Source organism: Salvelinus namaycush, chromosome 38, assembly GCF_016432855.1.
Source record: "Salvelinus namaycush isolate Seneca chromosome 38, SaNama_1.0, whole genome shotgun sequence".
NCBI lineage: Eukaryota > Metazoa > Chordata > Actinopteri > Salmoniformes > Salmonidae > Salvelinus > Salvelinus namaycush.
The window spans coordinates 6,015,261-6,028,936 of record NC_052344.1 but is presented as its reverse complement, the minus strand read 5'-3'; the positions used below and the strand labels follow the sequence as shown (position 1 = coordinate 6,028,936).

Here is a 13,676-nt window from a genome sequence, read left to right as displayed (position 1 = left end):
GTTATATTATAATGATGTTAACATACCTATGGGACGGACATGCATACTCTCACTGCAATTATGCACTATACAGTATACACTGTATCTTCTGTACGACGAATATGTGTTGTGTACATCAATATGTAACGAATAATTCAAGTGTAGCTATACGCAAGTATAATTTCGGACTCAATCTCAGTTTAACTATCAAGATTGTGAAATTGATTTGATTTGTTTATTTATTTGTCTTCATCAATAATGTACTGATCCTCCTGAAACTTGTGCCCACAGCGCTCTTGTATTATGACAGGAAAGATTACCGAGACCACGACAAGAGTTTGTTGTGATAGTAAATGACGAGGTTAAGGTTTAGAGAACATCTTTACTCATCCTGTTCAAATGTACAGTGCTGTTTATAATAACCTTATGACTACTGAAAAGTCCAAACGTTATAATGTTAAAAAAAATCTAAACATAACAAATAAGCATTACCGATATTTGAACTAAATTATCAACACAGTAATACACCCCCCCCCCAAAACAGACGAAAAAAACAGTAATAACTTTTGTAAATGGCTAGAAAGCCAACTTCATAGTAAAATATCAAATCTAGAGGTATAAATACATTTGGCCTTTTGATAGTGGTCAAGTATTATTATTTACATAATATGAGATAATATTACAGAATTTCACCCTTTCCAACGGAACATCTCTTATTCTACAAGTTTAACACCAGTATTTACACAAGTCATCCACAAGAGCAAGAAGAAGCATACAGTAGATAGAATGACAGAATATAGGAAGGACATGTATCCCTTTTAAGTAATTACATACAAATAAGACATTTCAAAGGGATAGATAGTTAAATCAAATAACTCAAAAACTTTAACAAACTTTAAAGAAGAAAAAAAAAGAGTACAGAACATTTGGCATTAGTCACAAAGACATAGTATCAAAAGAGTTTTAAAGTACAACATGAATTACAAAAGGCACAGAATACCAGACCCCCTAGCAGCCAGTTGCAATGTGTGGTCATACATGCAAAACAGTATGTTTTATTCTGATAATTGGATGCATAATCTCATGTATTTTGTAGCTAGCTAAACCTATTACTCACAATTTGCTAGCTCACGTTGCAAACGACTGGTACAAAAAAAGGTCTCTCTCTCAACATAGAGCACAGTGTATCTCCCAGAGCGTGTGGTGCTCCTTGTAGTGTGTCTGTGTGCGAGAGGTTACATGAGGGACTCCAGGCTCTCTGCTGCAGTGGTGGCTCCCAGAGGGACAGAACCGTTGGTCTCAGGGGACTGTAGGGCCCTCTGGTCTTCCTGGCTGTCCACCAGACTCAACACGGCCCTGTACATGAACTGGTACTGCTCCTAGGAGCGGAGTGGTGAAAGACAGAGTCAGTACAGGATGGGCCAGGTGCAGGGTGCAAATTACTGCGGAGCTAGTGGGGGCTCAGTTCCCCTGAATGAGATGTTAGCTCCTCTAAAAAATAATGCTAATTTGTTCATTCTTCTAATTCATTGATAAATATGTTTTACAGTGGTATATATCAAAATAAAAGCTAGACATCCGTTACAAAACACCAAGAAAGTGTTTCCTAATGACATTCAGCGATTGCCATTGATTAGTTCTACATTAATCGACGCATCCTGCTGACAAATTGACCTTTTGGAGAGAAGGAGGAGTGCCTAAAGTGGAGTATATATATATACTTGTGTTGGTGGAAACATGTTTTTGTCTGAATACAGCTGTGCCGACCCTTTGGGAAGAATTAAACTTGCTTTAGCTTCTCCAGTGTCCGTGAGTTATTTACTCTGAAAAATGAGAACCTAACAGTATGATAGTATGACAAATTCCAATTTGTTGTGGCTAATGTTAGCGTTAGCAAATGACAATTCGCGTGATATGTTACGAATTACAATTGGAACAATATGTTACGAATTTTTCAATACGCATGATATGTTACGAATTACAATTAGTTGTGGCTAACGTTAGCTAGGTAGCTAATGCCAACGTTAGCTAGGCTAGGGGTTAAGGTTAGGGTTAGGAGTTAGGTTAAAGGGTTAAGTTTAGGGTTTGGGTAAGAGTTAGCTAACATGCTAAGTAGTTGCATTAGCTAAAAAGTAGAAAGTAGTTGCAAAGTTGCTAAAGTTGTCCGTGATGAGATTTGAAAACGCAACCTTTGGGTTGCTAGACATTCGCATTATACGACCACCCCTCCACCCCGACCAACTCCTGTCCTTTTTGCCTAACTAACCTTCTGTCTTATGTAACCATACCAAACGTAACATATCATACTAATTTGAATGTCCCGGATTTTCCTTTACTATTTGACATCTAGTCTATGAGATCAGCCTGGTGTGAGTATGTGTGTGTCTATGTATGAGCTGTGCTATGTTCCCTGCGTTTCTGTGTAGTGTGTGTGCTGTTACAGGACATACCATGTCGTTGAAGACACCAGGCCTCATGAGGTTGGTCATGCGTGCCACCTGGTACACATCCACAGAGCCCTGCTGCTCCAGCTGCTGTGCCAGGGTGGTGAGGGCACAGAACAGCCCCGCCATCGAGCTACCCAGCCTGGCACAGACACAGACGGGAAACTATGCTATGAACCAATTATGGAAACAACAAGTCTTTGTCTCAAACACAGAATAAGCCAACAACTCCTGTAACAAAAAGCACTTTTATATGGTGAATCAGTGAAATCTGTTCCCATGAGATAACACACTCTTCAAATAAGATTCCTCGCACCCTACCAGCCCTCAGCTGACCTCTCAACCCCAGAGAACACAGAGGGAACAGAGGAGACTCGAGGAAGTGAGGAGAGCAGTAACTCACCGGTCATGTACGACTATGGTTCCTTCTCTCCGTCTGCTGTCCTCTGTGATAATGTTGAGCAGCTGGAAGGTGCTGCTGACGGGGCTGTCTGGGTTGGGCCAGCAGGGGGACATGTACTGACGCACCTCCAGGACATAGTTATCCTGGGGAAAGAAAGAGAGAGCGAGAGGAGTGTGGGAAGAGTCTGTGTGTGTGTGTGTGTAGTTCTCATTTGTGTGTGGTCCTCATTTGTGTGTATGTGTCTAGTTTGATCTGTGTGTGTGGTTTGATCTCTCCCAGCTAGCACATTTTGTTCCTTGGAAGTTGTGGGAACGTATGTTTTTGGTTTCACATTGGTTGTGGGAACAAAGCCATACGCTTCCTGACTGGTAAAATTGAACGTTTTTTAAACGTTCTGTGAACATTTTGCCTGTTCTGGGAATGTTTATTTTTAGTTTGCAGCCAGGGAGGTTCTGAGAGCGTTTTACTCTGGTTCCTTGGAAGTTTTATTAACCCTCTGAGAAATGAAATTATAGGGAATGTTTCTGAATGTTTCAATAAGACTTTTAATAAGACTTTTTTATTTATTTGGGGTTCGAAACATATTTGAACTCCAAGCACAGATAGGACACGTGTGCCCTTTCCTGCAGTCAAATGACCAAATCAACTTCTAGTGGCCTAATGTGTGGAACGTAAAAAAATGCTGAAAATTCGGTTTCTATGTGAAACGGTTTGGTTATATTTCAGTCCTTTGTGATGTATATAAAGTGAAATATTGAGATTCAAACTCAAAATTGGATACTTTTCAACTCTTTATCTGGCATGGTACAGCTGTCTACTTTTTTAAAGTCCATGACCATGTGTTTAAAGTGTATACTTTTGTTTCAAAGCACTCATTAAGATCAGATGTGGACAATTAGTGGGCGCGGCCAACACACCTCAACACACTAAACAAGAGAGGATACAAAGAGTTTGTTGATGCTGAGAATGGAATGTTTATGTTTTTTAATAACATTGCTAGAAAGTTCTCTGAACATTACAAACGTTTTCTTGTGTTTTTTTATGGAAAGTTTTCTTCACGTTCTTGGAACAATTTGAGAGCCTGACTTTAAAGAAAACCACGAGGAAACCTTTAGGAAACCTTATGCTGAAGTACTGAAATTCCCACAGAAGAACGTTGTTTCTTAACGTTCTCTCAACTATCTGAGAACATTCCCAAAGCCAAACTAGTTGGAGAACGTTACTCGAACATTACCAAAATTGAAATTAAATGTAACTATGTTTTAACTTTTAGGAAATGTTCTGTTAAAGTAATGAAATACCAAGAAAAGAATGATTTTTTTGTCAAGTTCCTTAAACGTGCCGAGAATGTTCCAAAGACAGGCAACTATCCTGCAGCATTCCCAGAAAGTTGTGGAAAGGTTGTATGCAAAATAACCATAGGACAGCCATGCTCCCACCAAGCTCTAAGAAACATATGGTTCTCAGAACGTTATGTGCTAGCTGGGCTGTGTGTGTGTGGTTGAATCTGTGTGTGTGTATGCGTGTGCGAGCTTGCATGTGTGAGTGAGTGTGTGGGGTTGGATCTTACCTGTGTGGCCTCCAGTAAGAAGTCGTGGACCACCAGTCTCTCCTCGTTGGCCAGACACATGTGGTCCTCTCCAGAGAACGACACTATGAAACCCTCACAGCTGATTGGCTGATCCTTACTGGGCCAGTACACACAAGACTCCTCCCCCTCGCTCTGATAGGACACAATGTAGACAGCGTTATAGGTGTGATACTGTTGACGTGTGTGTGTGTGTGTGTGTGTGTGTGTGTGTGTGTGTGTGTGTGTGAGAAGTGCTACCTGCTCACCTGTGCTGTGTGTGTGTCAGGCAGGGAGATGATGAGCTGTGAGTTGTGGTCCCAGACCATTCTCCAGAAATCAGAGACAGTGGAGGGGAGAGGAGACTGAGTCAGGATAAACTCCCTGCTCTTGTGGTAACCCTGGAACACAGCACAGACACAGTCAAAATAAACAACATGAATCTGGAACACACATATGACTTTGCTTCGACGTGGTTTATGAGTGTACAAAACATTAGGAACACCTTCCTACTATTGAGTTGCACCCCTTTCGCCCTCAGAACAGCCTCAATTCGCCGGGGCATGAACTCTACAAGGTGTAGAAGCATTCCACAGCGTGAAAAACCCAGCAGCGTTGCAGTTCTTGACACACTCAAACCGGTGCACCTGGCACCTACTACCATACCCCGTTCAAAGGCACTTAAATCTTCACCCTCTGAATGGCGCACACACACAATCCATGTCTCAACTGTCTCAAGGCTTAAAATCCTTCTTTAACCTGTCTCCTCCCCTTCATCTACACTGATTGAAGTGGATTTAACAAGTGGCGTCAATAAAAGCAGTTCCTAATGTTTTGTACAGTCAGTGTATGTAGTGTTTATGAAGACCTTATAAATGCTCTATAAAGCATTCATAAGGGGTCCTCATCAAATGGACAACCTTGTTCTTACCATGATATAGGACGCGTTGATGTAGTCTGAAGATTCTCCTTCCACTGGACATGACAGACACACTCTGGATCTCTCCACTGCAGCACACACAGAAACACACAACACAATCTATTCTTTTCAAGTGGTCCTAAAGTATTGCTTGAATTTATTATATTAAAAAATGTTTTGGTTTTCTCAGATAAAGTATTCCATGTTTTTATTACTCTGAATCGAAATGTTATTTTGCCTATTTCTCTTCTCTGCTGAGGTAAGACAGAGATGAAGGAGAACCTTTTCCTGGTATTGACTGAATGGCTGTCTCTTACCGACTATATCGTGTTGTGATTGGCTACTTCAACTCACCCGGCATGAGAGAGGAGGTCCTGTTTTTGTCAGCGTTTCCTTCTCTCAGGGCAGCGGCGTAGTCCGCCTGTCTGGCTCTGCGCTGACTCACCAGCTATAACACAACAGTAGTAAACATTACCACCACATTACCATCACTCCTGCTAAATGGCTTTCACCAATCAAGTCATGCCAGATCAGTGATTACTTCAAGGATGTATCCTCAATGTGTTTGGGCAGGTCCCAAGTCAGGGCCCAGAAAGTAGCACACTAGGGTGTAGGGTTCCACTCTGTGTGTGTGTGTGTGTGTGTGTGTGTGTGTGTGTGTATGTGTGTATGTGTGTGCGTGTGTGTGCGTGTGTGTGTGTGTGTTCTGACCTTGAACTGTCTCTCCATGCGTGTCCTCCCGGAGGGCCCAGTGGTCAGCAGGTCCGAGACGTAGGAGTGGACCAGGTCAGAGGTCACCAGAGTGTCCCTGCTGACGATGGCCTCCACCAGAGCATCATGGATAAACACATACTGCTCCTGAGGACCAGAGAGACATAACACAGAGAGAGACTTCTCACTCACATCACCTACAGCAGGGCTGGATAATGACTTGATTAGTTGAATCGGCTGTGTAGTGCTAGCGCAAAAACCTCAATGTGCACCCCCTGGGTTCCCCGGGACCGAGTTTGGGAAACGCTGCTCCTGTAAGTGTGTGCATTACCTCCGTCTGTACCAGGTAGTTCCTCTGTGTTCTGACGTGTTTGAGGAAGCCCAGTATGTTGACTGTTCCCTGGTCCTGGATCTGTTGCAACATGCTGTCCAGCACGATGTAGGTCCCTGTCCTCCCCACACCAGCACTACACACACAGAACATACTTGTGAGAGAGTTCCACACAACACAATGCTTCCCTTTTCAGAAATGAATACTTGGATATTCACCTTCTGCACAAAGCCATTGGATCTGCATACTGTTATTCAACCCTTTCTCAAGCAATATTTTGGCCAAGTCTTTCCCCCTGGTTGTTATTAACCCCCCCCCCCCCCTTCCCACACACACCCAGCCCACCTGCAGTGTACAAGGACGGGGCCCATGTCCTGAGTCCTGGCCTGGGACGAGGCCCGTACGAAGGAGATGACAGGCAGGGTGTATTCAGGCACGCCCATGTCAGGCCACTGGGTGTAGTGGTACTGGACCACCGTCCTCTCAGCACAGCATCCCCTCTGGGAAGCCTGTAGGTACAACACACAGCAGGCAGGGTCAAAAAGTCTAGAAGCTCTGTGCACTGCAGTGCATCTTCTTCAAGGTGTGTGTGTGTGTGTGTGTGTGTGTGTGTGTGTGTGTGTGTGTGTGTGTGTGTGTGTGTGTGTGTGTATCCAGGCAGGTACCTTTTGTGAGGTGTCTCTGACGGTAAAGGTTCTCCGGGTATAGTAGGCCAGGGTCTTGGTGTCTTTTAGGGTCACCAGGAAATAACCGTACTCCTCCTGGTTCTCCATTGGCCAGTACTGGTCACACTTCCTCTGACATGACAGAGGGAGAGAGCCTCAGTCACACAATGGTCAAAACAGTCATATAAAAGTCAGATAAAAACTTCACAAACAGAGTTATGTTCCATTTTTCTTTCGTCTTGAACCAATGTCTTCTGTTCAAACTGTGTAAAAAGAAGACACATCAACACAGTGCCCCAGCCTGCAGTCTATCTGTGTGACTAACTGACCCGCCCCTTCTCCAACAGGTTGGTGATCATGACGATGACTCCAACATTCTCCTGCCACACCATCCTCCAGAAGTCCTCTGTTCCAGACTTCAGGGGGCCCTGGGCTGCGATGTAGGCCCTTGTACGCTCAAAACCCTGACAGGAACACACACACAGATCAATCAATCAACCAATCATCCAGCCAATCTTCCATACTACCCCTATAGTCTGTATTTCTATACCACTCCTCTTTACATAGCGTACGTACATGTTCACTAGTTGATATAGATATGAATGATAAGGAGAGGAGCTACTTACATCAACAAAGTTAGCATTGATGTAGTCTCCACCTTTTCCCTCTTCCAGCAGTTTGACTCTGCTGTGGTCATCTAGACCAACAAAGAGGGTTAATGAATAGTGTGTGTGTGTGTGTGTGTGTGTGTGTGTGTGTGTGTGTGTGTGTGTGTGTGTGTGTGTGTGTGTGTGTGTATGTGTGTGTGTGTGTGTGTGAGTGACGTACAGGCCATGATGTTGATGTATCGGTTCTTGTTCTTGTTGTCTGGGTGGTTGGAGCTGTCAGTGGTGATGCCCATCTCCACCGTGCACGACTGCACCTCCTGTAAGAGAAACACACACCGGCACTCAGTCACACAACCCTGAACAATGAATGACCAATACACACACACACACACACACACACACTGAGCCATTACGAACCAACACACACAACCTGGCCGGTGCCCAACACGCAAGTCCAATTATCAAATAGAAGGAAGCATGCAAGAACACAACGAACAAGAAAAAGCACTAAAATACATGACAGCAGACAGTAATGCTACTCAGAGATGTGATCCATGCAACAACAAAAAACACTATCAGTCAATTCCAATGATAGGATAAAGAGAAAAGGTCTTCCTGATTCTGAGGTCAAAGGTCAAAGAATCAGGAAGTCCTGACGAATCAGGATAACATCTTTGATACTGTGTGTATATCTAATCTAACACAAAGGGAGTCTTACCTCATAACACTCTGTCACAATCTAATGGGGGGGGGGGGAGTAGGGGGTGAGAATGGGAGGTGGAAGGGTGGTGGGGAGGAGGGGGTGAGAATGCAGAAAGCACAGCGATGAGGGGTTGGGCGACACACAGTGACCAGTCAGTGCAGATAGAGACATGAGGAACAGCTCTCTGTGTATGTATTTGTCTGGAGGTAGTGGCCATGCCCATTGACAGGGTCACCTACTGATGCACCCAGTTTTGCAAACTGTACGCCACGTTGACACCAAACATTCTATTGGAACGTTGTCTCGGAATGGGTGGTGTGAACATGGCATCCATTAAAATGTCTTTTTTCCAAACTCTGTGTATCTATAGCTATGTACAGGGTGTATTAGAGTAAGGTTACCTACAGAGACAGTGTAATGTAGTCCCTCACCCAAACACACAGTACACCCTCAACATGCTAACCCACAACCACAACAGTTACACTGAGATAGATAGGGACATCTAATACACATAGGAACATCTACAGACGGCAACTAAAATGTTGCTCTAATCATTAAACAAACGTTTCTGTTTCCGACAGTGCCACCTTTCAGACAGGATGCCTCACTTACCAGTAGTGTTGAGTTCAGTTATACTCTGAACAAACATACACTTTTATTGATTAGAAAGGAATAGCTTTAGTAAGCAGTGAGGGTCAAATCCTAACCATGACTACCACACTGAGCCTAGGTGATGTTAATACTGCTGGGGAGCGTTAAGAGTGTAACACATACAGTAGCATCAGGCTGATGTCTCTCTCACCTCAAAATCCGTGGAGAAGGTGTTGGTCTGGTGGAGCTCTGCCACGTGCTTCACAAACTGCTTCACTGACAGTGCCTCGTGCTCTTCTGGAAACACAGACAGGAATGAATGAATGGACGATGTGTGTGGTGTGTGTGTGAGTGCGAGTGTTACCTGTGGCGAGCAGCAGCGGTGAAGACAAAGCAGAGATGACTTTGGGTGAGGCGGTGTCTTCAGTGAAGATGTCAACCGTCTGGAAGCAGTTTCTGTTAAACAAACGTTGCAAATAGAAATATAATGAATAGAGCTGACACGACTCCCAATTCTACAGGGCAGACAATCATACCTGCTCTACACAATACATTTCTATCTGAACACACACTGTAAAACATTTGCTGTCAAATGTACAGTAACTTACTGGCAGCAATTGGCCAGTAAGTTACTGTCATTTATTTTAGAGTACAGCTACTGTAATACATTTAACAGTAATTAATTTTACAGTACCAAAAAATATGACTGTAATCTAATTACAGCATATTATTGGAATTACCCATGCAGTGACATATTACCCAGTATTCTTTGCAAGTTTTCCTTTTTACATTTTGGTCATTTAGTGGGCGCTCTTGTCCTTAGCAACTTACAGTCAGTGTATTCAACCAAGGTTGATAACAATTCTCAATCATAGCAAGTAAAAAGCTTCTCCATTACTTGTAATTACAACAAGACATCTTATGATATATCTCTGGATAGTGCCAATACAATACTGAGATATTTACAGTAACTTGATGACAGAGCAATGAAACACAGTACAACACAGTAAAACGGACTATTAAACTATAAAAGAAAACGACAGTATTTTACTGTAATTACAAGGGATTAGAGCAAGCAGGTTGGCTGTAGGCATTTGTATATGAATTAATATTAGGTGTTTCATATCACTTTCACTTCTAGAGGCCTAATCAAAGGCTTCCAAACTGGCCGTGATTACAGGGCGAAACAAATCAAATGGACATGAGTACATACTCAGCCATTAAAAGACCTGCTTCTACTCCGATCTGTTCCCATATCTGTTCCCACTGAACAAAAATATAAACGTAACATGTTAAGTGTTGGTCCCATGTTTCATGAACTGAAATAAAAGATCCCAGACATTTTTCATATGCACAAAACAAATATTTATCTCAAAATGTGTTTACATCCCTATTAGTGAGCATTTCTCCTTTGCCAAGATAATCCATCCACCTGACAGGTGTGGCATATCAAGAAGCTGATTAAACAGCATGGTCATTACACAGGTGCATCTTGTGCTGGGGACAATAAAAGGCCACTCTAAAATGTGCAGTTTTGTCACACAACACAATGCCACAGATGTCTCAAGTTTTGAGGGCGACTGCAGGAATGTCCACCGGAGCTGTTGCCAGAGAATCGAATGTTAATTTCTCTACCATAAATCGCCTCCAACGTTATAGAATTTGACAGTACTTCCAACCCACCTCACAACCGCAGACCACGTGTATGGCGTCATGTGGGCGAGTGGTTTGCTGATAACAACAAGAAGAGGTGATGACGTACCAGCCACCGTTTGTCCCATGAATTAATCACAGAAATGGAGGATTAGCTGATAACTACGAAACAAACATTCTGGATAATATAGAGAATCTGGAACTATTTATTGATCAGCATTTTGATATGCTCGAAAAATAAACGGATGCATCGAAGCGAACAAGAGAAGACTTTTCCTCGAGTTCTGCGAGCTAAACAGGAGGAAAGCCGCCGTCTAAAAGTCCAAACTTAACATTGGAGGGGGACGTTTTTATAACTAAGTCTCCAGAAGATGGAGCATTGCTTACAAGCATGAGAGAGCAGCTAAAAAAACTGGATATATTGCTTGGGCTACTGGGGGAGGTTGAGGCCTTAAAAACAGGAATGGATTACAGTAATAAAATGGAAAAAAAATACGAGCGGGAAAATAAGACCGTGGACTCCCTAAAAGACACTACAGAGAGGCTGCGGTATGATAATAAAACAATGAAAGCCGAATTACATGAACTAAAGTGCAGAAGTATGAGAAATAATACTGTTATAATGGGAATAAAGGATGATGTAAACTATCAGTCAACGGAGGAAAAAGTCAAGGTGTTCATGAAACGATCCGGTGGAAACAATTGATTTTCAAAGAGTAGATGGAAGGCCCCGTCCGATCGTAGCTATGCTAACCCACTACAGAAATTAAAATCGCCTTGTTACAACAGGGTAGGGTATTGAAAACCCCATTCTCTATTAATGAACAAGTTCCTCATGAGATAGTGGAGAGACGACTTGCCCTGCACCCCAAGTTCAAAAGACTCCGAGCAGAGAAGCAGAATGTTCGTCTAGTGGTCGATAAACTATATGTAAATAATCAAATGTTCAAGGACTGATGATTACAACGTGGCTGTGAGTGATAGCTACCTCCTATTGAAGTAGTCCCCGATACATATTTGCACCGCATTACACAGTACAAATATGGATTCATAGTTTTTTTTTCACATTTGTTTTTTGTTTGTTGCATGAACGACTCCTTTTGTTTTTATTCATGCATTATGGAACCGTGGACTTAAAATAAGGTTGGATTTGTGGTAATACAGAATGGGTATTATGAATTTATCCTCTTTCTGTTTAGGCAAAATGGAGCTATATGGATTGGACTATCTGGGCTAATTGGACTATATGGACGTAATATCAGATTTTGATTTAGGGGAAGGCGAGGATGGGTAAGGCTGACCTCTTTTTTAAATTATTTTTTTATGTATTTAATTTGAAGATTGTACATTATAAATACTAAGGTAGTTTTTTTGTTTAATATGATATGTCCTAATTGTAGAGGTCGGGTATATTATGACTTAAAATATGTTATATAGTGCGGCCCTTGTTCGCCGATGTAAATCTTCCGATTCGCTTTTAAGATAAAACTGAATAAATATGAATAGATGTATTATAGGGCTAGGATAAAGGATTAAATATTTTAAAAACCCGCATAGGTTCTCTATTGGAATAGGCCTATACGATCCTGAAATACTTGGCAATACCCCTTTACATTAAAACAATTATTCTCAATATAAAAAATGTAAAGGATGATTATTCTTCCGATACAGACCGGCAAATGGATGGATTAGGTATTGTCAACATGGTTGTTGTCTCTAGTGTGTGTGTGGGCTGGTTAACACTGGGATAAAGTGATTCAAGTTAACACTGGGATAAAGTGATTCAAGTTAACGGTAGAACTAATACAATAATTGGCTTATGGAAGCACTTCTCTAAGCGAGAGAAATGTATATTATATATTTCTATGAGCTATTTATGTTAGCTTTTTAATATTGTTGATCCTAATGATATAGGCCTAGGTGTAAAACAGCCGAGGTGATAGAGCAACGACCCTGGAATAAAAAAACTATGTGTAGGGTGGAGAGAGGGTTGGTTTTACAGGTTTACTCGCTCCGGATTGTCAGTACTGCATGTGTTATTGGCTATCGTGTCGGAATCGATTGTGAGTTTGAACTTGAGTATGCCTTCCCATAAGGGAGTGTCGGGGTTGGCCTGCGTTCGGCTCTGGCACGGCCATGGCACGATACAACAGGATATAATGTGATGCCTAAAACGAATTTTTATTTGCAGTCATTAGCGGCCGTTAGAATCTGTTCCTTTTTCCTCCTTTTTTTCTCGAAATATAATGAGGACTACATGAAATATGTCTTACATGTAATGGACATAACAAAAGGACAACTGAATCCAATGAACTGAGCAGGCTGGGCTGACATGCTTATAGACTTGCTAGGACTTTCAAATATGAGCATGCATGTATAAGATTGTGCTGTTATTATTTATATTAATAATATATATTACAGTTTTTTTTCTGACTGTTTTCCATGTTATGTGGTTAGTTCTCTTAAAACCTCTCTAGGGGGTGTGGGACGCTACAGTCCCACCTGGCCAGCGCCAAATTCAAAAACAGAAATACTCATTATAAAAATTCATGAAACATACAAGTGTTATACATAGGTTTAAATATGAACTTCCTGTTAATCCAATCACGGTGTCAGATTTCAAAAATACTTCACGGCGAAAGCAAACCATGCGATTACCTGAGAACAGCGCCCAGTAGACAAATCATTACAAACGGTAACCAGCCAAGTAGACGAGTAACAAAAGTCAGAAATAGCGATAAAATTAATCACTTATCTTTGATGATCTTCATATGGTTACACTGTCAGAGTCTATCTAAAAGATAGCGAAGGAGTCAGGCGCAGGACACAGGTAAGAGTAACAATCACTGATTTACTCAATCCAAAACGTAACAAAATCCCGTTTCAAACAATGACAAAACAGGACTCAAAATACAACACACCGGAATACACGAAAGACAATCACGCACAAAACAGAAAGGGAAACCAGAGGGTTAAATAAGGAACATAATTATGAGATGGGAACCAGGAGTGTAAACAGACAAAACTAAAGGAAAAATGAAACATGGATCGATGGCGGCTAGAAAGCCGGTGACGTCGACCGCCGAACACCGCCCGAACAAG

At 42.0% G+C, this 13,676-nt stretch overlaps 1 protein-coding gene across 1 annotated transcript in view; it reads right to left on the bottom strand.

The window, feature by feature from the left end:
• Positions 1-341: 341 nt before the first annotated feature.
• The window catches only part of LOC120031800 (receptor-type tyrosine-protein phosphatase zeta-like), a gene marked incomplete at its 5' end in the record, with an annotated part of 33,671 nt that continues 20,336 nt past the window's right edge, over positions 342-13,676 (bottom strand). The window contains 17 exons of the mRNA XM_038977620.1: positions 342-1,358; positions 2,430-2,565; positions 2,827-2,969; positions 4,397-4,549; positions 4,663-4,794; positions 5,325-5,401; positions 5,667-5,760; positions 6,024-6,170; positions 6,355-6,490; positions 6,700-6,863; positions 7,020-7,151; positions 7,349-7,483; positions 7,646-7,716; positions 7,848-7,944; positions 8,346-8,366; positions 9,133-9,218; positions 9,286-9,377. Of these exons, the coding sequence (XP_038833548.1) occupies positions 1,215-1,358; positions 2,430-2,565; positions 2,827-2,969; positions 4,397-4,549; positions 4,663-4,794; positions 5,325-5,401; positions 5,667-5,760; positions 6,024-6,170; positions 6,355-6,490; positions 6,700-6,863; positions 7,020-7,151; positions 7,349-7,483; positions 7,646-7,716; positions 7,848-7,944; positions 8,346-8,366; positions 9,133-9,218; positions 9,286-9,377 (1,960 nt within the window). The remainder of the gene's footprint in view (positions 1,359-2,429; positions 2,566-2,826; positions 2,970-4,396; positions 4,550-4,662; positions 4,795-5,324; positions 5,402-5,666; positions 5,761-6,023; positions 6,171-6,354; positions 6,491-6,699; positions 6,864-7,019; positions 7,152-7,348; positions 7,484-7,645; positions 7,717-7,847; positions 7,945-8,345; positions 8,367-9,132; positions 9,219-9,285; positions 9,378-13,676) is intronic.